The 26,207-nt window shown below is 37.5% G+C and overlaps 1 protein-coding gene across 1 annotated transcript in view; it reads left to right on the forward strand.

Annotated features, from left to right (window-relative positions):
• Positions 1-4,935, forward strand: part of SYDE2 (synapse defective Rho GTPase homolog 2) — a 41,718-nt gene extending 36,783 nt beyond the window's left edge. The window contains exon 7 of the mRNA XM_023207340.3: positions 2,560-4,935. Within this exon, the coding sequence (XP_023063108.2) occupies positions 2,560-3,059 (500 nt within the window). The 3' untranslated portion in view covers positions 3,060-4,935. The remainder of the gene's footprint in view (positions 1-2,559) is intronic.
• The last annotated feature ends 21,272 nt before the right edge of the window (positions 4,936-26,207 follow it).

Raw genomic sequence — 26,207 nt, forward strand, 5'->3', positions numbered from 1 at the left:
TATACCACATTTTCTTTCCTTTGTGGTTTTTTTTTGGGGGGGGGGTGGAGTCTCACTCTGTCGCCCAGGTTGGAGTGCACTGGCGCAATCTTGACTCACTGCAACCTCTGCCTCTCAGGTTCAAGCAGTTCTCCTACCTTAGCCTCCTGAGTGGCTGGGATTACAGGCATGTACCACCGCGCCCGGCTAATTTTTGTATTTTTAGTAGAAATGGGGTTTCACCATATTGGGCAGGCTGATCTCAAACTCCTGACTTCAAGTGATCTGCCTGCCTCGGCCTCCCAAAGTGCTGGGATGACAGGCATGAGCCACAACACCTGGCCGCTATACCACATTTTCTATGACAAATATATTTGGGGCAAGTTTTTTGGAAAAGGTATCAATTTTTCTCTTATTTCTTTTTATTTCATCTTTCTTACTAGATTGTAAGATTGGTGAAGTCGAGGATTATTTTTAACTTTATATTCCCAGGTCCTAGAAGAGTATTTGGCACTAACTAGACAGTCAGTATATTTTTGTTAAATAAGGTAATTATAGATAAAAGTATAATAAAGTAGTAATTAGAAACAGATCTACTGGTAGAAAACAAGATAAGGAAAAATTAAGTTTCTTAGTACTTACTATATTTTGAATTCTTTTTCAGCAACCTTATAGACTGCATTTTTAATTTTATTTTCTTGAAGGTGGGTAGTCAACAGTGATGGGAAAACCAGAACTTTTGAGGTTAAAATTAGCCATTTTCACCATATATTTAGTTGTAAACCACTCTGACATCAGTAGTCTAAAAAGTCAGTGGTGTTGGTTTTTCAGAAATTGAAATTTTTAGTCTAAAAGATATAAAATATCAGTTTAATTGGTTTCTTAATATTTTCCAAGATAATATACAGAAATAATGTTTCAATATGGTCTTAGGTAAGTAACTGTAAGCAACTGGCAACAAAATGAATCTGGATTTTGTAGGCAAATGTCTGAAAATGCAGGCACAATAGGACAAGTTTAAGACATAAAGTAAAAATACATGGTTAGATCAGACCAGATAACCTCAAAGCTAGCAGAATATTGTAATTGGTTGGTGAAAACAACAGGCATGACAGTTAAGCACTAAAAAGAACAGGAATAGCACAAAGAATGAGGGGGAAAAAGTAAGGAGATAGTGGTGATAAGCAGCTAGAGGAGGAAAAATATGAATAATTACACAGTGGAAAATTCAGATATCCATTCTGCACTTACATCAGTTGATGGTATGGACCATTCTGTATTAATACTAACATTAAAGATCAATTTAAAGTAAATAACCTTTATTTTCTAGAAAATTTTAGATCAAGAAATTTTAGCTGTCTATAGTGATACATAATAACCATCTTAAAAATGCAATAGAAATGTTAAAAACATACCTATGTACAGTTATCAAATATTTCAATAAAATCTAAATTTAAAAAAGTATGGGATCTCTGAAAAATGTTATGAATATCACTTTAAGTGTGGAAAACTAGAACCATATATATGCTTTTATAGTTTTTTAGTTGTTTTATTTTATACAACAGCAAACAAGCATTCATTATATGTTGGAGAGTATAAAGTTGGTGTGCTATCACTGATTTATGCTGCTTTGTCTTAGTCAAGGGAAATAGAGATGAAGGGGCACTTACTAATGGAGAATAAACAAGCAGAAAGAGAAAGATATTATGGGTAATCTTTAATAGCTATGTGTCAGCATTTTAAATTGTCTATTTTATATACAGAATAACCTTAGATAAATATTTTGTTCAACACACAAGAGTAAACCTTAGTTTGTAATGGAGTAATGTGTGTCTGTATGGTAGTCATCTATATGGCTAGCACAATGCATACTCTCAGAAGAAACTAGTCTTAATATGGAAAGTGTTATTTGGGATTGTTAAATACCTAATCAGAATGAGAAAATAAAATATCTGTACTATTTCCAGGCAATAAATGAAGATAGTAGATAATGCTGTATAATCAAACTCAGGTAACAAGTGGTCAAATCTAGTATTTGCACATTTTATCAAAGTGAAATTTGGTCTGCTTAGTAAACTATGACTCTGCTGCTAATAGAATTGCAGAAAAGCCGACAAGGGTCAGAACTTACTAGGCTGATCACCTTAGATGCCTTTGCCTCATTTAGATGTTTTCAGATAAAGGAACTTCTTGTTATATTTTGTTTGTACACCAACATGCCTTGCCTGCTTTTTGCTGTAGCTTTTAATTTAGGAGATGCTAGCAGCTTAGCTATTGTTTGAATTATAGCTAGATAATAATAAACTTGCACAGAAAATTAATTGACATTGGAAATGTGATTTGTTTGGGGACGTTATGATGTAGCATGAATTAGCACCATGGAACGTTATACTGCTTCTATCCTTAATCTAGATTATGTCTGGTAATACAAAAATAATTATGGAATGCTTTCTTTTGATAGAGTGCATGTTTTTGTTTCAATGCATGTTTGTAGTTGATGATTAAATGGCTTATCTTTAGCTGTTTTTTTAAGTTCAGTTGGATTACTGTGACTAAAGCAAAATTGTTGTTTGTTTCTAGTGCAGCGTTTAACTGTCAAAAAATCAACAGACAGTTTATTCCCAGAGCAGAAGTCTTCTCTGAATTATTTGAGGCAGAAGAAAGAACGACCTCATATGTTAAATTTGAGTGGTACTGATTCATCAGGAGTACTTAGGCCAAGGCAAAACCGATTAGACAGTCCACTTAGCAATCGTTATGCAGGAGACTGGAGCAGCTGTGGGGAAAACTACTTTTTAAATACAAAAGAAAATTTAAATGATGTGGATTATGATGATGTCCCTTCAGAAGATAGAGAAATTGGAGAAAATTATAGCAAAATGGATGGGCCAGAAGTAATGATTGAACAGCCAATTCCCATGTCCAAAGAGTGTACATTTCAGACATATTTGACAATGCAGACAATTGAGTCTACAGTGGATCGAAAAAACAATCTCAAAGATCTACAAGAAAGTATTGATACTTTGATTGGAAATCTGGAACGTGAACTCAACAAAAACAAGCTTAATATGAGTTTTTGAGATTGAGGGTTTTTCTGGTTTTATTTTGTAATGTCTTAAAGTTTCAAATCTGTTTTTCTTTGCTTTCTTTTCTTATACCACCCACAGTGATGTTTTCATTTTATTACTCTTGAAATCTTTAATTTCTAATAAGTTTATCTGATTCAATTAAAAACACTATTCATTAATATAATTTTTACTTATCTCCCTAGAAAACTTTTCTGGGGATCAATAAAACTTGGACATCTTGGGCTATTTTACTAAATCTTGCCAAGTCTATGGAGATAACTTTCAAATGCACTTAAGAAGGTTCACATAAGTTATTATCCCCTCAAGGTTTTTCTGCTTTATGGGAACCACCCTTCTTTAGCTGAGACAGATGTTCTTTTTTTGTTGTTTTTTGAGAACTCTGTCGCCCAGGATGGAGTGCACTCATGCGATCTCAGCTCACTGTAACCTCCACCTCCCCAGTTCAAGTGATTCTCCTGCCACAGCCTCCCGAGTAGCTGTGATGACAGGCGCCCACCACCATGCCCAGCTAATTATTGTATTTTTAGTAAAGACGGGGTTTCGCCATGTTGGCCAGGCTGGTCTCAAACTCCTGACCTCAGGTGATCCGCCCACCTTGGCCTCCCAAAGTGCTGGGATTACAGGCGTGAACAACCACGCCCGGCCTTTAGATGTTCTTTTAGAGGAACATCACAGCTGCTCAGTCTGATTTGCAGTACGGGTCCTGGTACACTGCAACATCTTTTGGTCATATTTGTAATGCAAATGCTGCTATAAGAAAATCTTTTTATAAATAAAAGTGAAATTATACAAGTATTAATGTATTCTGTATTAACAGTAATTATTTAAGCTTATAAAAATTAAATATTTTTATAATCCTGAAACTATGTATATATTTATAAATGCATATATGTATAGATATCAGGATGGGGGAGGGGTTACTGTAGAATCACATGTATTTTTAAAGTATATATGTCATGAGGCCAAAATTATTATCTTAAAATATTTTTTTCAGGGAGAGAACATTTGAATTAAAGGAGGAATTACATAAAAACACCTGAACAAAAATATTCTAGAAGCATCTGAATAGAAATAATAGACTTTCTTTTCTTTATTCACAGAAAGTCACGATGTCCCCTGTGAAAAGTCATCTTTTAAATTTGAAATCCTCTAACTCCTTAAGGGATTATGTGCCCAGATTTCTGCACTGGTGACTTAGATTTAATAAATCTGCTCCTGTTCTATGCATTTTTATATTCCGCTTTGTTTTAATTATTTCTTTGCAGTAGTACATTTATAACATTGACTTTATAATTAACCCATTTGTTTCTAAATAAATTGTCTTGCTAGCATATTACGTGTTATTGATTTTTAAAAATTAACTTATTTTGGCTAAGTATATATACAGTGTTATAGCAATCACAGTAATGTTTGAAAATGTAAATTTAGAAGGCTTTTGTATTAAATCAAAATGTATTTTTTTAAACTTTTATATCTACAAAATATGTAATTTTAAAATTATAAATAGACTTTAAGTTACCAATTTTTAAGATATACCAGTCATTGAAAAACTGACTTCCTGATGTTTTTCTGAATATTAAAGTACTTAAACTATTTCTATGCAATAAATATTGATAAACAATCTTATTTAATTTGAAAACCCATTGTTAAAAAATAAATATTTTTATATGAAATTTTCATTTTTTAAAACTTTGTGTTAACAATTCAGAAGAATACCAAGAGAACATATATACTGAATAAACAGTCAAAGGAAAGTACTCTTGAATGTTTAATAGGAAAGCTGTCTCAGTTTCCTTCCTTTTCTTGCTATATCATGTATGAATTGAATAAATTGTTCCAGAAATGTAAAAATTTTATTAAAATATTATAATCTTCGTGTTATGCTATTAATTATAATGGTTTTAAGGATCACTTATGTTAATATTCTTTTTAAACAAAGGTGTTAAAGTTTTGGACCATCATGTATTATCTGTCAATATATGTAATAACATTTATTTGTCCAAAATTTTCCAGAATCTGAAATATTTTAAGGGCCATGCTCGTATTACTATATTACTATATTATTTTGGGTGAGAATAGTTTTAAAGTTGATCTCTGCCATCTTAGAGAATTCTAATCAGTTTTTTGTTGTCTAATCACCGAGTTATAGCTATAAACTGCTTTTATGACTCTGCTCTCCCAGAAGTGTTTTATAAGTTAAGATGTCTTTACTTTAAATGGCATTTTACTTCAAATATTTTTTGGGAGTTTTTATACCTGCTTTTTATAATTTCCTAGGATCTTTCTGTAGTGTCAAATGTTGTTCCTTTCTGAGCCTGCCAGCTTTAATTTTTCTTTTCTTTTTCTTTCTTCTTCTTTTTTTTTTTTTTTTAATGGAGACAAGGTCTCAGTATATTCCCAGGCTGGTCTCAAATTCCTGGGCTCAAGTGATCCACCCGCCTCAGCCTCCCAAAGTGCAAGGATTACAGGTGTGAGCCACTATGCCCAGCCTCTAATGTTTTTTAGGATTAAAAACAATTTTAATTTTAGAGCATGTACCTGAATAAAAATTCTAAACAATTCAGATGGATAAAAAATAAAAGTACAAGTGTTTCTGGCCTGCCATCCACACCAATTTCACCTCTTAGAGGTAACAGCACGTTTCTTGCTGCTATTTCTTATCATTTAAGCTGAATTTGTTGTTTTATTAATGATAAGCAATATATATCACTTCATTCCTTCTCACCATTTTTGTTGTTTTTAGTTCATTAGTTCTCCTTCATAACTTCAGTTAATAATTGTTTTGATCCATTGATTTTAAATATATTTCCCTAACATTGAGGAAATGACCAAACTTGTACTTCCCTTCCAACTCATTACTGTCCTTTACCGCCTAACTTCTCTTAAGTTATACTATTAGTTTATATAATAAGTTTTAATAGATGTATAATGTTTTCCCTTTATATTGTATATTTATTTGTATATTGTATATACCGTATACTGTATATTTATTCTAAAAACTGCAAATCAGTAACTAGCAGTCACACTATGCAAGAGTATGCACAGGTAAACCAGGTGATTTATCTCCTTCTATGTATCTATCTTATATCCTTAAGTCTGTGCTGATTTAAGCAGAATGTTTCACACATAAAGGCCAAATGGATTCTTTCATAGCAAGCCATCAACTTCCCCAAGTCATGCCATGTGTCATTTGCTACATAATTGGGTCATGGCTTCTGCAGATTTTAATGGTTCCTGGAGTACGTAATTGCTTTTCTTTCTTTCTTTCTTTCTTTTTTGTTTTAAATCTTCAAGTAGAGACGGGGTATTGTTATGTTGCCAGGACTGGTCTCAAACTTGTAGGCTCAAGTGATCCTTTCCGCCTCAGCTTCCCAAAGTGCTGGGATTACAGTGTGAGCCACTGCATCCAGCCTGATTTTATTTCTTGACAGAAGAAAAATGCTTGCTTTACTGTAGCTCTTCTTTGAATCAACTATTGAATTACCAAATGTGTTCAGAGTGCTTTTAGCTCTCATCATGGGATTCCAGAACTATATTCTTGTCTTTATTTATTTTTCTTTGACAGAAATGACAGGAAGAAAAAAAACATGTTCTTCACTCTAACCCCAAGATCATTTTATGCTTCTTAATCAGCTTCATCAAATTGGGACAAAGTGATTTTTAGCTGTCATCTCGGGATGTATTTCCTTTGTACTCCTTTTTTTTTTTTTTAGCCGCACTCTTTCTTGAATTTGTCTTTTCTGTTTGCTAAAGTATATTTACAGGTGCCTTTTTTCCCCTAGAAAGTATGCATAGTAGATAAACTAGGAGTCCTTGTGTGTCTGACAAGGCCTTTATTTTTTCCTCACACTTTATTTTTATTGGGCCTGCAGCTCTAGGTTCAAACTCATGTTTCTTCAGAATTTTGAGGGCATTTCACTACTACCCTCAAGCATCCAGTTTTGCCGTAATCCAGGCTAGAAAGATTCAGACCAGGATAGAAATAATAGGATGGTGAGATATGGTTGGATTCTGAATACATTTTGAAGCAAGAGCTAAAAGAATCTGCCAGTGGACTATGAAAGGAGTAGGGCCTGAGCAGCTGAATGATGGAGCTCCATCAAATGAGATTGAAATGACTCCATGTTTTTTCAGTGAGTTCCTTCTATTGGATGTTGGTATTGTTAATACAGTAGTTATTAAAATGTCTTACAATGTCCTGTTAACGATTAGTACTAATGCTTCTGTACTTGGTGATGGTGCTCATAGAGTTACTACTAGAATAAGAAGGCCAGAAGACTTCATATTTATCTAAGTAAAGTCCCACATAATAACTGTCTAGAAAATTCCAGATTATGTAGCTTTATATAGTAGGGGGTCCCTGAAAAGAATTTAGTTTCCAGACCACAGACTGACTTTGATGGTTAGGACTTTATAAATATATCAATTTTTAGGTACTTTGGCATGATAAAGTTGTATTATGATTAATAATAGCAAGTCTTAATTTGAGGCTTACTCACCTGAGGACTTTGGTACAAAAATGCTCTTTTGCTCTTTTTCCTGACCAATTTTCATTTTGAATGCAATAAGGGCCACATTTGATAAACACTGAAATGCCACAAGTCACATTTCTTGATTGCATTCTGCCTCAGCCAGAAATGGACTTGCTAACTCAGGCAGAAATTGAATTATTGAGAAAATAGTGTATCAGAAGGAAGACTTTTGGGTGCTGGAAGTCTTTTATATTTTCGTCCAGGTGGTGGTTTCATAGGTGTTTACATATCAGGTTGCATCCTTAAGATTTGTGCCCTTTATATGTCATACCTCTATTTTTTATTTTTATTTTTTTAATGGGAAAGCTTGAGAAATAGACTTGGAAAATAAACAGAAACTAAGAGGGGTTAGGTCGTCAGAATGACAGCAATCAAGGCTGTGCCTGGTTACGACACTGCTGTTGCTGTCACTGTCACTAAGCAGCCCCACGTTTTCCCCACTGGAGTTAGTTAGAAAACATCCTCACTCTGCGTTATTCCTGATTCAGAGTTCTGGACAGAAGCATGAGTTTGTACTCCAGCTTCCAGGAGGCAGAGAGGATTTAGCTTGCATCCTTTCTTAGAACTTACATAGTAAGTAGATTCTATGACTGCAGAAGGAGATTTGGATGCTGAGCAGGCAAAACAGTGACACACACAACACTTTACTAATCTTCCATCTGAACCCTGTTGCTCCAAAATTGTCTTTCTTACCCTGTCCCCCCAGTATATCCCAGTCATCAACAGGTCTGAGTGCTGTGTGTCTGAAACTGTATTGGAGTTTGTCACTGCTAACACCCTAGTCCAAGCCACCATCATCCCTCAATCTCCTAGTTCCTCTCTGCTATCGCTCTCCCCTCTCCACACTCACGATCCAGTCTCTTCATGGAAGCTAATGTGAAAAAGATAAAACTGCATCATTTCCTAGGCCTTCTCCCTTGTTCCCCAGCTCTAGCAACACTGGGGACCCTCATTCCTGTCTGAGGCTCTCTGCTCTTGCCATTGACCCTGTCTGGAAAGCTCTTTATCCAGATGTTAGTTAGGCAGCTCCTTTTTGTCATTCGCCTCTCTGCTCAAATGTCACTTCAAAGAGCCGGCTTCAGAACCGCCTGCTCTGAGAATAAGGGGAAGAAGCAGATGGAGATTTCTGTTTCTTGTAACAAATGCTATTAATAAACTATTAATAAACACTTATGGTACTATCTGACTAAACTGCAGATATTTATCACTTTGGTAAATGTTTACATTTAAACCAAATTTAAGAAAAATGTTTGAAGAACTATACCCACATCCATTGTCACTTTTTGTCATATCACCTGGGCTTATTTTCTTCAAGGCTTTATCATTATCTGAAATTATCTCATTTATTTGTTTATCCATTTATTGTCTACGTCCACTCTTCTAGAATGTAATCTCCATGGCAGCAGGGACTTTGTATATCTAGTTCATTGCCATATGCCTAGGGACTATAACATAGAAGCTGTTCAATTAATTGTTAATCAGTGAATGACTGTAACAAGACGAGAATGGTTGTCTTTTTGTTAGGAAAAGACTAAGTATAATCACAATGTCTACATAATTTTAAAAATATTCATTCCTGAGCAATAAATTATTTGTGGTTAAGAGAGTAATGTTATTTCTTTTTAAAAAACGACTTGTCTTTTTTTTTTGTAGTTAAAATGGTCTTGGGAAAATTAGTGACTACAAGTAGGTGGGTGGGTAAATTTGGGATGATTTTTTGTAGTATTTCTTTGCTGCAGAATACAGTCTAAACATTTATGTGATATGTATATGAAAATGCACATCTCACCGTAACAAAGGAACATCTTTAAGAAATATTTTGTTAAAATGCATCATTTCTTTATGGAAATCATAAAGAGCAAAATATATCCTCTTGATTTTGACCTGATTTACTTCATATGCACTTTCTCTGGAACTGGAAAAAACTATCTTTCATTTTGTTAAAATATTTTCATAAAACTTGAATGAACCCTGTAAGTAGAACTCTTCCTTATTAGAAAAAATAGCAGAGAAACCACTTTGAGGGACAGGCACTACATTTAATGTTTTTATTTTCCTCAATGCCAAGTGTTTGTTTTAAGCAAGTGAGAAAATGCGTAAACATTGGCCTTGGGTTGGGTTAACTTCATTCTTATTTGTTTCATAAGGCCACTTAACATGCTTTTAAGTTATTTGGGTTAATCTTGCGTTTTTGCTTAATGGAGGCATAGATGTAGTAGAAACTTGGTGTTGCCCTCTATTTTCTATATACTTTGGAAATTCCACTCTTCAAAATAATTTTCCAAAGAGAGTTTAAAATTTCAACTTCAGAAAAGTACAATCCACATTAAATGAAGAAACAGGAAAGCCCCTCACATTCAAGACTTTTTTTGTGTGAAAGTTATGAAACAGCATGCCTGCAGCTCACATTTTTTTCACAGCTGCAGACATTGAACAGTGACCCCTTGTTCTTGACCTTTGTTCAAGAAACGAGATGCAGGTTGCCAGCCTGTTTGCGTCTGTTCTTGCCTTTTTTCCCCCTGTGGCCATTGTAAAACCCACTCTCTAACCTAAGAGCAAGTTTGAATCCTTAGGTAAGTGAAAACTACTTGTCTCAGTTGGTAGGTAAGAAATGTCAGAGCATAAAATGCCATCTGTCCAAGGTTATAAATCTACATTTGATCTGTACTCTGTGTCAAACTCACCTATAAAGCCAAGGAAATATACATAAAAGAAGGCATACCAGTGTCTTTTCCCTCAACATTTATGAACACTTTCAACTACATAGAAAAGTGGAAAATTTTATGGTGAATACCCATATATCTAGCATCCAGATTCTATAATTTATAAGCTGTTTGTTAATTTGCTTAATCACATATCTATCCATTATTTGTCATACTTTTTTGTGCATTTCAAATTAAGTTGCAGGTATCAGGACATTTCACAGTAAGTGTCATTTTGGAAGCCATAAGAAAAGATTCAATTGTTGGTGAACTTTGTGTGATTATAATTAACCTCTAAAAGATCTATGGTATTAATTCATCACAAATCTTAGAATTCATCACTGTTAGAACAAACATTGCTATTAATAGCCTCTAAAAAGTAATGGATATTTTGAGTATCTTGTAATTATTATTATTATTATTTTTGAGACAGAGTCCTGTTGTGTCACCCAGGCTGGAGTGTAGTGGTGTGATCTTGGCTCACTGCAACCTCTGCTTCCCAGGTTCAAGCAATTCTCCTGTCTCAGCCTCCCAAGTAATTGGGATTACAGTTGCGTGCCACCACACCTGGCTAATTTTTGTATTTTTAGTAGAGCTGGAGTTTCACCATGTCGGCCAGACTGGTCTTGAACTCCTGACCTCAGGTATATCTTGTAATTCTTACATTACTTTTAGCTATCCTAGACTTCCATCATTCACAGACAACCTGCACAATTTCTACCATATTTAAATACCGTGTGTAATATTACTTTCTTGTTTTCTTTAAAATTATTTTTTCAATTGAAAAAAGTTGAGTAAAACTTCACACTGCTGCCATATGTGGAAAACCAGTATCAATTGTTATTAATGAGTTAAACAGTTTTTTCTATACACTAAAATGAATTCATAACTATTAAGATAACTAAGGTGTGAGCTCTATGTACTGTTATGTATACCTTAACATGCATACCACACTTTGGGAAATACTGAGTTATAATCTTTGCTATGGTCTGGATATGGTTTGTTTGTCCCCAGCGAATCTCTTGTCAAAATTTACTCCTCAGTGTGGTGTTTTGGGAGGTGAAAGTTGTTTGGGTCACGGGGCAGATTCCTCATGAATAGATTAGTACCCTCCCTGGGAAGTGGAGTGAGGAGTTCTCACTGTATTAGTTCCAATAGAGCCAGTTGTTAAAAATAGCCTAGCACCTCTTTGCACACTCTCCCTCCACCACCACCCCTTTCTCGTCATGTGACCTGTGCATACGCTGTCTCTCCACCTTCTCCCATGAATAGAAGCAGCCAGCAGCGCTCACCCAATCTTGAACTTTCTGGCCACCAGAATCATGAGTCAAATAAACCTTTTTCCTTTATAAATTACTTAGCCTCAGGTATTCCTTTGTAGCAACACAAAATTGACTAAGATAATCTCCATCTTTTGTATCACAGATGTTGGGCACAAGAAAAGTCAAAGCTGCATTGAAAGTTGAACACATAGATAACACCAGTCTGTTTTCTTTTTAAGGGACAAAAGCACCTTGTCCAGGTAAGACACTGGACTAACTCCCATCTGGAGCTGGCGATGGAGAGAGTGAAAGGTCTCCTAACGCGGGGTTGGGGAGGGTCTGTCTGCGGTCTGAGATTGTGTCCCAAATGGGGCCCATTCTTCATGAACCCTGTAGGTGCCACACTGGCAGGAACAGAGCCAAAGCCCAATTCTTACAGCCTGCATTTCTGCCTTGAGGACTTCTCAGTGCTGTTTCCCTGACCACATTTTTTTTTCTCATTTTGTTTCCTCTCACGTTGTTAACCCTCTCCTACCAGCATATTTTTCCCTGAACTACCAACATAGGGTTCGCAGGAAATCAACAAAAACTTATCTTTGCTTGCTAAGATTAGAACCAGGGCATAGGAGCCAGACATAGAGATCAAAATACCAAATTTACTTTTGATAAAGATAAGCTGGAGAATATGGCCTGAGTCTATGGCCAAGTGGGCTTCTTCATACATCCTCTGTGATCTGATCATCCCCACCTAGTCACTGGTGGAGTTAATGAAAAAAGGCCTCTCCTGGCATGGGCAGAGCCTGTCAGCACCATAAAAGTATGTATTACCAACAGGCTGGTATGTGGTGAAAGAATGCAGAAGGCCCCTAGCTAAGCATGCTCAAGTTCTTCTCAATTTACTACTCAGATGAGTCATTCTTTGTGACTTGGGGAACAGTAAATGAGGGGTTTAAAGAGAAGCTGGAAGTGGTTCTCTCATGCTCTTTTACCTTGAGAAGTAGCGAAATCCACTCCCTTTAATGGAAATGGTAAAAGTACAGGATGTTATCCTCTAAAAATGACCTCCTATTGTTTCCTCTTAATAAAGGACCAAATTGTCACAAGATAAACTTTGGGACCCTTCTGTAAATGGAGCAGGAAGTGGAAATGCTGAACTGCACAAAAAAAAACACACATAAAGATTTTCCAGGTAATCACTAGGCAATTGCTGCCATGGGGCACCCAGTTAATTTGCAAAGTGGCCAAAACAGCATATTCTCACCTCTCTTAGTAAATCCTTTCCCCTCAGGCCCCCATGGTCATGTGCCACCTCTGGCTGCCTTGGGCCTCAGATATCCCAATCAGTCTTGCCTTTCCTTCCTGTGCCCAACAGAATCTGTCTCCTCCTTCTCTACCTCCAGGGAAATCTTGCCTTCCATTTGGTTTTACAATCTTGCCTGGAAGAATGTGGTCTCATCACCTGATTCAAATACTAATGTGTTAATGATGGATAGGGTTTATTTGTACTTTATTTTAAAATGGAAGCATATTAAACTATGCCTAAGAAAGTGCTAGGGATACTCCTTAGGTTCTCCTGGTTCTTTTTGCTAACTGTGGGGTCCCTTGATGCTCCTGCTACAGTTCCATGTTATGTTCATTTCTGAAAGACTGTTGGCTTTTGTATTAGCCATCTCAACTTCTCAGGTCTACTTTCATCCTCAGCCAGTAGGGAACAGTACTTAAGCCATTATCAGCCATATCCTTAATGCATTTAAACAGGGCCTAGGTCACAAGGAAGTTGTTGGGCTTCTGACAAATCACCTAGTGGAAATTTTATGGAAGTCAGAATTGCATATATAAATTTTTAAAATATACATGCACATACGAAGGACTAACCAAAACAACTTTGAAAGAGAACAAAGTTGGAGGACCAACATTATCCGATTTTAAGGTGACTTATAAAGTGACAGTAATCAAGATGGTACAGTAATGGCATCAAAATAGACAAATCAATAGAATAGTTCAGAAATAGATTCATATATACATAGACAACTGATTTTTGATGAGACATTTCAGTGAAGAAAGAATAGTCTTTTCAACAAGTGCTGCAACAGTAGAATATTCCCATGAAAAAAATGCTTTAATCCACATCTCATACCATATGTAAAAATGAACTCAAAATACATCATAGACCTAAATGTAAAGCCTAAAAGTATAAAACTTCTAGAAGAAAACCTTGGATTATGCACAGATTTCTCACCAAAGACATGACACATAAAAACATTTTTTTGATAAACTGAACTTCATCAAATTTACAAACGTCTGCCCTTTGAAAGACCCTGTTGAGAGAATAAGAAGATAAACCACAGATTGGGAGTATACATTTGCATATATCTGATAATGGCTGACATCCAGGATGTACAAAAAAATTCCAAAACCTCAATAATAATTTAAAAAACACTCCCCTTGCTCCCTGCAATGAGCAAAATACATGAACAAACACTTCATGAAAGAGTATATATGAATAGCAAATAAAGACATGAAAATTAACAACTATCATTAGTCATTATGAAATGCAAATTAAAACCACAAAAAGATAACACCACAGAGCAATTAGAATGGCTAAATTTTAAAAGAGCGACCCTACTGGCAAGAATGTGGAGGAAATGGGACTCTCATATACTGCAGGTGGGAATGTAAAATGGCACAACCACTTTGGAAAATATTTAGCAATATCTTAAAAAGTTAAACATATACATACCACAGGATCCAGACATTCCATTCCTAGATATTTATCCAAAAGAAATGAATACATATGTATGTCTGTAAGGAAAACTTGTACAGAAATTATCATAGCAGACTAATTTGTAGTAGCAAGATACTCATTTCACAAAGGTCTAATATCCAGAATCTACAAGGAATTTAAACAAATGTATAAGAAAAAAAAAACATCAAAAAGTAGGCAAAGGATATGAACAGACACTTCTCAAAAGAAGACATTTATGCAGCCGACAAACGTATGAAAAAAAGCTCATCATCATCACTGGTCGTCAGAGAAATGCAAAACCACAATGAGGTACCATCTCACGCTAGTTGGAATAGTGATCATTAAAAAGTCAAGAAACAACAGATGCTGGAGAGGATGTGGAGAAACAGGGACACTTTTACACTGTTGGTGGGAATGTAAACTAGTTCAACCATTGTGGAAGACAGTGTAGCAATTCCTCAAGGATCTAGAACCAGAAATACCATTTGACCCAGCAATCCCATTACTGGGTATATACCCAAAGGATTATAAATCATTCTACTATAAAGCACATGCACATATATGTTTATTGCAGCACTATTCACAATAGTAAAGACTTGGAACCAACCCAAATGCATAAACAAAATGTGGCACATATTAATACTGTGCAGCCATAAAAAAGGATGAGTTAATGTCTTTGCAAGGACATGAATGAACCTGGAAACCATCATTCTCAGAAAACTAACACAAGAACAGAAAACCAAACACCGCATGTTTTCACTCGTAAGTGGGAGTTGAACAATGAGAACACATGGACACAGGGAGGGGAGCATCACACACCAGGGGCCGGGTGGCTATAGGGGCTAGGGGAGGGATGGCATTAGGAGAAATACCTAATGTAGATGATGGGTTGATGGGTGCAGCAAACCACCATGACACGTGTATACCTATGTAACAAACCTGCATGTTCTGCACATGTATCCCAGGACTTAAGGTATAATAAAAAAGAAAAAGAAAGTATATTATGTAGATGCATCCATTTAAATTTAATGGGGAATAAATTTATTAAACATACCTACAAAATATAAGTAAGACATGAATTAAAAAAAAAAAAAAGAACAATGCCTGACACTGTAACAAGAAAGATAGCTACTGCTATTAGGAGTGTGGCATCTATTAACAGTTTCCACCAGTAAACACAACCATTGTCAAATAATAAAGATCTATTATAAAAATATTCAAGCAACAGAGATCTATTAAAAGTTTTATCTTTGCTTCCAAATAATCTGGAGTGAGGAGTATAGATTAAAGATTAGCCATGTACTGATTTTTATAAATGCTGGGGCTGGTAAAAGTTCCCTCTTTGCCTTGCACACTTCTCCCTTCTCCCATTCCATCCCTCAGAAGTAAACATAACGAACACATTGATGGCTACACTTCCAGACTTTTCTATACATACAGAGAAATGTGAATGTTGGTACAAATACACATACACAGTTTTACACAAGTGGGGTCATATTGGATATACTGTTTTGCAACTTGATTTTTCCCTTGATAATTTGTAAACCTCCTTTCTTGTTGGAATGAAGAATGTTCCTTATCACAGCTGAAGAGTAGGTACTTGTCTGATGAACATATTTTGCCATTTTCCTAGTGATGGGCATGTAGATCCCTTCCACACATTATAATTTTGTTCTGGTTAATATTTTCTCTCTCTCTTTTCTATTTCTTTTTTTATCACCTGCTTCATTTTTCCTTTATCTATTTTCTCTCTTTAGTACCAGAAGTCAACACTTTTGTCAGCTTCTAGGTTAGCACTCCCCACCCACTGCTTCCTTGAATGCTCTGAAGACCAATGAATTCCTTATTCTATGAGCCTGCCCTTTATAGGCCAAAAAAGAGAGAGGGAAATAGCCAAGGAATTTCTACTACTGTCACATTTAAGTCACAGTGCAGGCTGCTTTTGCTTTCCTGAGAAAGTATGTCAAGTATTTTTTATATTCTTTTTTAAACATTATTTTCTTTAAAACCTTATTTTTTTCTTGTTCTTTCTTTTTTCTTTTTCCTTGCCAGCAGACAGTGAAGGAGACACACTTTCAAGTTTGCTTTTTAATTCACAAACTCAATATTTTTTCTTTTCTGTTTACTAAGTCACACAATTTCCTTGGAGGCAGACCTTTATGTGTCCCTTTATTAATGTTTTGTCTTTTATTTTCCATATAAAGTAGTAAACTAATAAAATCTTTATTAGAATTTCTCTCCAACTTTGGAATCTTTTTATGAGGTTGTAGGAGCCTGAATAATGGTACCAAAGCCATCCGTGCCCTAATCCCTGGAACCTGTGAATGTTACCTTATGCGGCAAAAAGGATTTGACAGATTTAATTAAGTTAAGGATTTTGAGATGGGGAGATTTTCCTGTATTATCTAGATGGGGCCTAAATGTAGTCACAGGAGTTCTTCTGAAAGGGAGGCAAAGGGAGATTTGACTAAAGAAGAGGAGAAGGCAGTGTGCAGGTGGAAGCAGAGATTAGAGTGATGCGGCTACGAGCCAACAAATGCCCACAGCCCCGGGAAGCTGGAGAAGGCAAGGAATGGGTTCTCTCCACTGGAGCCTCCAGAAGGAACTAGCCCTGCTGATTTCGGACTTCTGGTCTCTAGAACTGTGAGAGAACAAATTTCTGTTGTTTTAAGGTACAGAGTTCATGGTAGTCTGTTGGGAAATGAATATAGAGCTCTATTCACAATGTTCTGTAATTAATTTTGCTTTTTTTTTTCAATTTGTTGCTTGTTATTGTTCTTGTTAATTGCTTTTCTTCCCAGTAGTTTGCAGACCTCAAAACAAAGTTATATATTTAAAACTGGTGATAAACAATGAGTTTATAATAGCCTTTCATGGTAGAAGTAGGGGCTTGTTTAACTCCTCACCTCACCTGTTTTTGCCTTCCCCACTGGCAGTCTAGCTGCACCAAACTCCTAGGGCTTTGCTTTGATATGGTCCTGAATCTGCAATTCCACTCACTAGAGGTGGTTTCTGCTATTTAGAGTTTTTTTTTTTTTTTTTTTCACCTTTATCAATTTTTAAGACATGTAGCACTTATTTCCTGTTTTCTGTTCTAGGTATTTGAGTACACAGTTTATTGTGTCTGCTGGATTGTATGTATTAAAGGCAGGGATTTACTATACACTATACTTCCTTATCATCTTTCCTGGAACAAGTAGAAAGAAACTATTTGGGAGGTAATTTCCCAAATAATGGCCCCAAAGAGATTCATGCCCTAGATTTAATTAAGCTAAGGATATGAAGAGGGGGAGATTGTCCTGGATTATCTAGATGAGCCCTAAATTTAAGTCACAAAGATTCTGCTGAAAGGGAGGCAAAGGGAGATTTGACTATAGAAGAGGAAAAGGCAGTGTGCAGATGGAAGGAGTTATTGACACATTATAGGTATAATAACTAACATTTACTGAGGATTGATGTTTCAGACACTGTACTGTGCATTTTATATATTCTGTCTCAGTTTATCCTCACAAGAGCCATATGAAGTGGTTTTCCAGTTATCCATTGCTACATAATAAACCGTCCCAAAACCTAGTGACTTAAAATAATGACAGCATTGGCCGGGGGCGGTGGCTCACACCTATAATCCCAGCACTTTGGGAGGCTGAGGTGGGCAGATCACCTGAGGTCAGGAGTTCAATACCAACCTGCCCAACATGGTGAAACCCCGTCTCTACTTTAAAAAAAAAAAAAAAAATTAGCCAGGTGTGGTGGCGGGCGCCTGTAATCCCAGCTTCTCAGAAGGCTGAGGCAGGAGAATCACTGGAACCCAGGAGGCAGAGGCAGCAATGAGCTGAGATCACACCACTGCACTCCAGCCTGGGTGACACAGCAAGGCTCCATCTCGAATATAATAATAATAATAATAATAATAATAATAATAATAATAATAAATGACAGCATTTGCTTTGCTCACCAATCTGTGTTTGGACAGGTCGAGGCAGGGAAAGCTCATCTCTGCTCCGCTCAGCGTCAGCTTGGGTAGCTCGAAGGCTCAGGGTTGGAATCAGCTGAAGGTTCATTCACTCACATGCCTGGTGGCTGACACTGGCCATGGGCTGAAACCTTATTTGGAGCTGTTGACTGGAACACCTCCATTCTCTCTCTCCGTGAGCTGCCTCACAATGGTGGCTGGGTTCCCAGGGTGAGCGCCCAGTGAGAGCCAGGTGGAAGCTGTCTCACCCTTGATGACCTGGATTCAGGTGAGATGCAGTGTCATTTCCACAGCATTTTGTTCTTTGAGGCAATCACAAAGTACCACCCAATTTCTAGAGGAGGGGAAATGGAGTCTGTCTCTTGATGGGATGTGGCAAGAACCTGTGGAATGGGAAATGTTGCTCCACTTTTGAGAATTCCTTCTGCTGCAGCAGAAGCTTGTCATGGTTAAATGATTAAAGCTTGTAAGTGGCTGAGTGCTCAACATTCTGACTGCAAAGCCCAGACTATGATTCAGATATTTCTCTTACTATGTGACTTTTAAAACTATTAATATCACATGATCAATTCCTTTTATAAACTCTAAACAAATTCTTATATGCACTCTTTATTATTTTTAAACAAAAATTTTTATTGATGCACATAGATGTACATAGTTTCAGGGTACATATGATCATTTAATACATTTACATAATTTATAAAGATTAATCAGTGCACGTGGAATATCCATCACCTTAAATATTTGTCTTTATGCCCGAAACATTATTTTCTTCTAGCTATTTTGAAATCTACAATAGATTATTATTGACTATAGTCACCCCACTAATCTATTGAACACTAGGTCTTATTTTTTCTATCAAACCATATATTTGTACCCATTAATCAACTTTTCTTCACCCATACCACCCCCTCACCTTCCTGGACTCTGGTAACAACCAATCGATTCTCTATCTTCATGACATCCACATTTTTAGCCCCCACAGATGAAATAGAACATGTGATGTTTTTCTTTGCTTGTTTTATTTCATTTAACATAACCTCAAGTTCCATCCATGTTGATGTAAGTGGCAAGATTTCATTCTCTTTTATGGCTAAATAATATTCCACTGTGTGTACCACACTTTCTTTATCCAGTCATCCGTCGATAGGCACTTCGGTTGATTCCATGTTTTGGCTGTTGTGAATAGTGCTGCAATAAACATGGGAGTGCAGATGTCTCTTTGATATATTGATTTCCTTCCTTTTGAGTGTATACCCAGTAGTGGGATTGCCAGATCATATGATAGTTCTATTTTGGTCTTTTGAGGAACCTCCAAACTGTTCTCCATAGTGGTTGTACTAATTTACATTCCCACCAGCAGTGTATAAGAGTTCCTCTTTCTCTACATCTTTGTCAGCATTCATTATTGCCTATCTTTTTGATAAAAGTCACTCTAACTGGGGTGAAATGATATTTCATTGTGGTTTTGATTTGCATTATTCTGATGATTAGTGATGTTGAGCATTTTTTCATATACCTGTTGGATTTGTCTGCTTTTGAGAAATGCCTATTCAGATATTTTGCCCATTTTTTAATCCGATTGTTCTTTTGCTATCCAGTAGTTTGAGCTCCTTATATATTCTGGTCATTAATCTTTTGTCAGATCGGTAATTTGCAAATATTTTCTCCCATTCTGTGGGTTGTCTCTTCACTTTGCTGACTGTTTTCTTTGCTGCGCAAAGCTTTTTAGCTTGATGTAATCCCATTTAGTCTATATTTACTTTGGTTGCCTGGAGCACTGTTCATTTTTCCATAGGAGGACTATATATGAATTACTTTTCAAATGTGTATAGATACTGTTGTGCTGTATAACATACTAATTCATAGAGCATTTTTGAATTTTTGGTAGTTTTTTATCCAGGGAAAGGGAATAGCATTTTCAAGGAAGCAGAGGTGAGAGGGTATAGCATATGTGGAAAACAGCATGGAGTGAAATGGCTAGAGCAGAAGTAGGGGAGAGCAAGGCTGTAAGAGATGAGTTTATAAGCAAGCAGGGCCATGCCACAGGAAGGCAAAGAGCTTAGACCCAATCCCTGAGGCAAGGAGGAGCCATTGAAACGTTGTAAGCAGGGAAGTGACGGAGTTCAGGCCTGATTCGTGTGTGTGTGTGTGTGTGTGTGTGTGTGTGTGTGTGTTTGAGACAGAGTTTCACTCTTGTTGCCCAGGCTGGAATGCAATAGCTGGATCTCAGCTCACTGCAATCTCCACCTCCCAGGTTCAAGCGATTCTCCTGCCTCAGCCTCCCAGGTAGCTGGGATTACAGGCGCACGATACCAAGCCCGGCTAATTTTTGAATTTTTAGTACAGATGGGGTTTCATGATGTTGGCCAGCCTGCTCTCAAACTCCTGACCTCGTGATCCACCCGCCTAGGCCTCCCAAAGTGCTGGGATTACAAGCATGAGCCACTGCGCCTGGCCTGCCTCTGATTTTTAAATGACCACTTCGGCTTCAGTGTTGAGAATTTAAAAGCATAGGATTTGGAGTGATATGTAAATCTCAATTCACCCATTTACTGCATAATTTGAATTTACTTAGAATATTTTATGCTCTTTCACTTCGTAGACACAGGTGATTTTCAATTCAGGAAAGGTTTTTTTTTTTTCTTTTGATATCTTTGGCTTTTTAATTTTCCTGGTGTCTTATTAACAGTGCATAGATTTAAGTTCAAATCCTGGGTTCCAACTGAGAGCTGGGCACATCTGTTCTAGTAAGACAGAGTGCTCTCTAATCTGCCCAAGTTCATCGGGATGGGCTTAGCTAATGGCATAACAAATAAAACCTGAAGTCACGGTGGTTTAATATGATGAACGGTTATCACCTGCTTGTGAAAAGTCTGATACAGAATGAGAAACTATTCTCTACTTTGTAAATTATGGCCTCTGGAACACATAGCAGGGGGAGATAAAGCTGGAAGTTTCCATGAGATGAGTTAAAGTCAGGCCTGGAGTGGCTTCTGTCACTTCCACCCACATCCTGTTGGCTAGAACTCAGGCTCCAATCTGACTGCAAGGAGGCTGGCAAATGCAGAGGTGCACGGGGGATATTTGACCAGCACAAGTGGTTTCTGCCATCTTCCTCCTCATCCAGATTTTCTGTTACTCTCAATCAATTAAAATTGAGATTCTCATAATGAACGGATGCAGTTTTTTTGTTTCAAATTCTGTCTACAGCATATCATTTCTGAGGACTAGACGCCTCACCAGTATGCCCTACTAACAGCCCAGGTGTTTTTCTGGAGTTTGCCCTCTCCTGATGCTAAGGTGCCTGTTAGAGAAATGCAGACAAAATTCCAACAGTCTTAAAAAATAAAATGTACAATTGAGTAATGGCTACATGGTTCCCTGCTTGACATGGATTGGTTGAAAGGAACATACAAAGTGTCATCCTGCCTTTTAAACAGGTGGATGTCTTTTATATGACCATGTCTAATATTTTTCCCTTACTTCTAAGTTTCAGACTTTAAGATCCATAAAATTATTGTTTTTATTTTTTATTTCTTTCTACTCTCATCTGCTGAAGGGACCCACATAATTATTAAACTAAATTAATTAGCTACTAATACATGTAAATTATTTATCTAGTAGGGTAAGAGAATGGATATCTTGGTTAGCTGATTTTTAGTAGGTACAAGGTTTCACCATGTTAGCCAGGCTAGTGTTGAACTCCTGACTTCAGGTGATCTGCCTGCCTTGACCACCTAAAGTGCTGAGATTACAGGTGTCAGCCACCAAGCCAGGCCAAGCTGACTGTTAATTAAACACTATCAGGAATTACAGTGTAATAAAAATATACTATAATAAATATAATTAAACTTCCTTTGATAATTCAAAAGTCACCTCAGAATCCCAAAGCAGTTCAACATCTATGTAAAATATTTTAATATGTATTTTACATATTTTTAAAGTACTTAGACTTTACAAAGTACTTTCATATGTTTATATCTTATTTAATCTTTATAATTCCATGCAGTGGGATTTATTATCCCCATTTGTTGGATGAAGAAATGAATCAGAAAGGTTATTTACCCAACATTACAAAGCTTGAGACGAACTGTCTTTGTACTGAGGACCATTAGTAATTATTGTCAGTCATGCAGACATGACAGTCTGGCTGAATTCTGACATTTGGATGGACCTTGAATTTGGTTATACACCTGATGATAACTCCTTAATAAAAGGTTGCTTATTTGTCTTCTGTTGTCATAAGTGTTCATTACAGAACTAGAAAATAATGAAGTCCTAGCTATTGGTTGTTAGGATTCTGGATAATTGGGAGTTTATTCTGTTTTGTTTTGTTTTTGAGACAGTCTCACTCTGTCCTCCAAGCTGAAGTGCAGCGGCACGATCTCAGCTCACTGTAACCTCTGCCTCTCTGGTTCAAATGACTCTTGTGCCTCAGCCTCCTGAGTAGATGGGATTACAGGCACACACCACCATGCCCGGCTAATTTTTTCGTGTTTTTAGCAGAGATGGGGTTTTGCCAAGTTGCCTGGGCTGGTCTTGTGGTTACCGGGGTGAGCGACCATGACTGGCCTCTGTTTTTTATTTGTTATATTTAGATACGTACAAACTTTATTATAAATGAACAACTGGTACCAATTCAATTGTTAATTGAGCTTTTTTTACTAAGGCTGAAATAAAGTAGACACTTTCTTTTCTTTTTTTTTTTTTTAGACAGAGTTTTACTCTCATCGCCTAGGCTGGAATGCAGTGGCACAATCTTGGCTCACTCCAACCTCCGCCTCCCCAGTTCAAGCGATTCTCCTGCCTCAGCTTCCTGAGTAGCTGGGATTACAAGCACCCATCACCAGGCCCAGCTAATTTTCTGTATTTTTAGTAGACACAGGGTTTCACCATGTTGGGCAGCTGGTCTTGAACTCCTGACCTCAGGTGATCCACCTGACTCGGCTTCCCAAAGTGCTGGGATTATAGCTGTGAGACACCGTTCCTGGCCAAAGCAGACACTTTCTGTATTTTAGATTTTACTTAGCATTATTTTCTAGAGTTTTCTCTTTTTTTCTCTAAAGGGAATTATTATTCTTAAAAATATGGTTCCTAAGAAGTACTGGAAAATGCATCTCTAGTTAACAGGGAAGAATGTGAAATCTTCTATTTTACATATTTCTTCCTTTTCCTTTTTAAGAAAAAAAGAATAAAAACATCTCAGAATTTCACATATACAGATGAGTTTGGGAAAGCTTATTTTCTGTCTTTTTAAGTTTGGAGCACTGGCATTGTAGAAAAACACGACCTATATTATCTGTCATACTCACCGTCTATGTTTTTTATGTCATATTTGTTAACAAGAAAGCATTCAAAAGCAATTACACAACTTTTAAAAATCCATCGTTTCCCAATAAGCTCCCAAGGCTGGTTTTGCTAGTGTGCAGGGTTCTGCTCTGACAATGTGAGCTGTTTCACATTAGCCCGTGGCCCTCAGAGAGCTCTTCAGCCATGGCAGCAGGAAATTCACCGCACAGGGGATCATCGGCCCTTCACTAACATATTTAATTTCCGTTGTGAGGACCTTGCTCAGTTGCATAGATCTGTCCTGGCAATGGCAACCTAGCAACCCGGTGGAGCGGAACCGACCCTGGGCAGTGCTCCGAGGTAGAAGGGTGCAGGAGACGTTAATTATTTACAGTGCTGGATTAGTGAAGCTGTGAAGAGCACCTAGGCCACCATCCACTGCAGTTAATTGCCTTTTCATCTGAAGTGCACACACACAATGTGCTTATCTGAGGACCTGAAAATATGCTGGTTTAATCACCTGTTTCTTGGAGGATAAAAAGCAATTTGTAAAGCTGAATGATCATTAAATTTAATTTAAATTAATCAAATATTAGAATGATCAATTTTCTGAGTAGCATTATCAGTTTTGCAAAAAAAAAGAAAGCTGTTCAAATTTATTTAAAATTTATGTTAAATACTATGTCCAACACTTGGGGTCTCATATTAAAATGATCAAAGGCTAATATTAAACCAGGCATGGACAGTCACTGCTTAAGTTGTATTTGAGTCTGGGAAACATTCCTGTTATTATTAGTAGCAACAAAAAGTTAAAATCAGAGATTACTACATAGAACAAAGAGGAAACACTATAGTTTCTCTGGTGTGTGTGTGTGTGTGTGTGTGTGTGTGTGTGTGTGTGTGTGTGTGCGCGCGCGCGCGCACCTGTGACCAAGCAAGAGAAGGCAACAACATTCATTAAGCCAACTATATTCCAGGTACTTTATATACATTGTCTTTGTGCGGGGTAGGCTAGCTATTATTATTATCCCCACTTACAGACAAGGCATTTGAGACTTACGGGATAGTGCAGTTTGCCCAAGGTGATGAAGCTAGGATTTGGATTCGGGTCTGCCAGGACCTAAAGACCCCTGTCTTTTCACTACACTGTAGGCCAGACCAAATGACTTAAGGCTGAAGAAGATCAGATTGGCTCACAGTGGGTGGTAGGAGAAAGGGTTGGAGCTGTGGGGATTGGAAGAAGGCACACCGGTTAACTCCATTTTCATTCACACCTGATATTACTACATCTTCAGTACAGGTGGTTAGCATCCTCGCTTGAGCCTCAGCGGTGTTCTTTACTGGGATTCAGCATGCCTGGCCTTGTCTGCCAAATGGAAGGTCTGGGCCAAACAAAAGGACCTTAGCTTAAGGGGTTGAGGAGCCTCGGAGAGAACTCATCCCAGAGAAGGAAGAGACATCACTATGAGTTTGTCTGTTTCAAAGTCTTAGTGTCAAAGAGAGGTATCATGAATAATTAAACCACACTGAGTGGTCTGAGACGAATCCTATCATCTTCTGTCCTTTCCTCTTTCCTTCCATAGGTACCAGACCTGCATGAGCTCTGAAGGCTCTCCCTTGCTTCTTGCACCTCTGCTTCTGCCTTGGTGTTTGCTTCTTGCTGAACTTGAACTAACCCAGAAGCACTGTCCCAGCACCTTCCCCCATGTTACAGGCCATTAGGCAGCTCTAGCATTTTTGAGAGAACAGAGCCCTGAATAGCCTGGTGGTTGTGGCCCTAAACATATGTGACTCCACCTTCATCCCAGGGGCCACTGGACACACATGGGGGCACTCTGCAGAAGGCTAGGCTACCTGAGAAGCAAGTGGGGCAACGGCCCATGAAACCTGGGCTGTGGCTGCTTATGTGACTGCATGGTGGACACAGGTGATGAGACTCAGGAAAACTGAGGTTATAAACACACAATGAAAATACCATACCAGGTCTGGGTGCGGTAGCTCATGCCTGTAATCCCAGCACTTTGGGAAGTCGAGGCAGGTGGATCACTTGAGGTCAGGAGTTCAAGATTTTCCTGGCCAACGTGTGAAACCCTGTCTCTACTAAAAATACAAAAATTAGCTGGGCATAGTGGCACATGCCTATAATACCAGCTACTCAGGAGGTTGAGGCAGGAGAATCACCTGGGAGGTGGAGCTTGCAGTGAGCCGACATCGCGCCGTTGCACTCCAGCCTGGGCGACGGAGTGAGACTCCATCTCAAAAAAAAAAGAAAAAGAAAAAAAAAATCGTGCTAAACTGATAACAACTGCTGTCATAACCATAAGGAGCCCCATGTTTAGTTTCTATAGCAAGAATGTTACAACCATTTTGTATTTGTAAATTAGGCAAAACATATTTACTGCTTGCCATATGCTAGCCACTATACTAAGCTTTTTATTTGCTAACCCTAAGGCAGACACTTATTCAATATCCATTACTCCAGTCCTTTACTCTAACAACACCCTGCTTTTATTTGAGACAACAATGTGCTCAGCCTCTGGTCATGGTTTATGACACTCAGTCCTGTCCCTCCTGTTCTCTGTAGTCCCAGCTTCTTTTCACTAAGGGAGGGAGACTGGGTTATGGAACACAC

The sequence above is a fragment of the Piliocolobus tephrosceles genome, chromosome 1 (genome assembly GCF_002776525.5).
Source record: "Piliocolobus tephrosceles isolate RC106 chromosome 1, ASM277652v3, whole genome shotgun sequence".
Lineage (NCBI taxonomy): Eukaryota > Metazoa > Chordata > Mammalia > Primates > Cercopithecidae > Piliocolobus > Piliocolobus tephrosceles.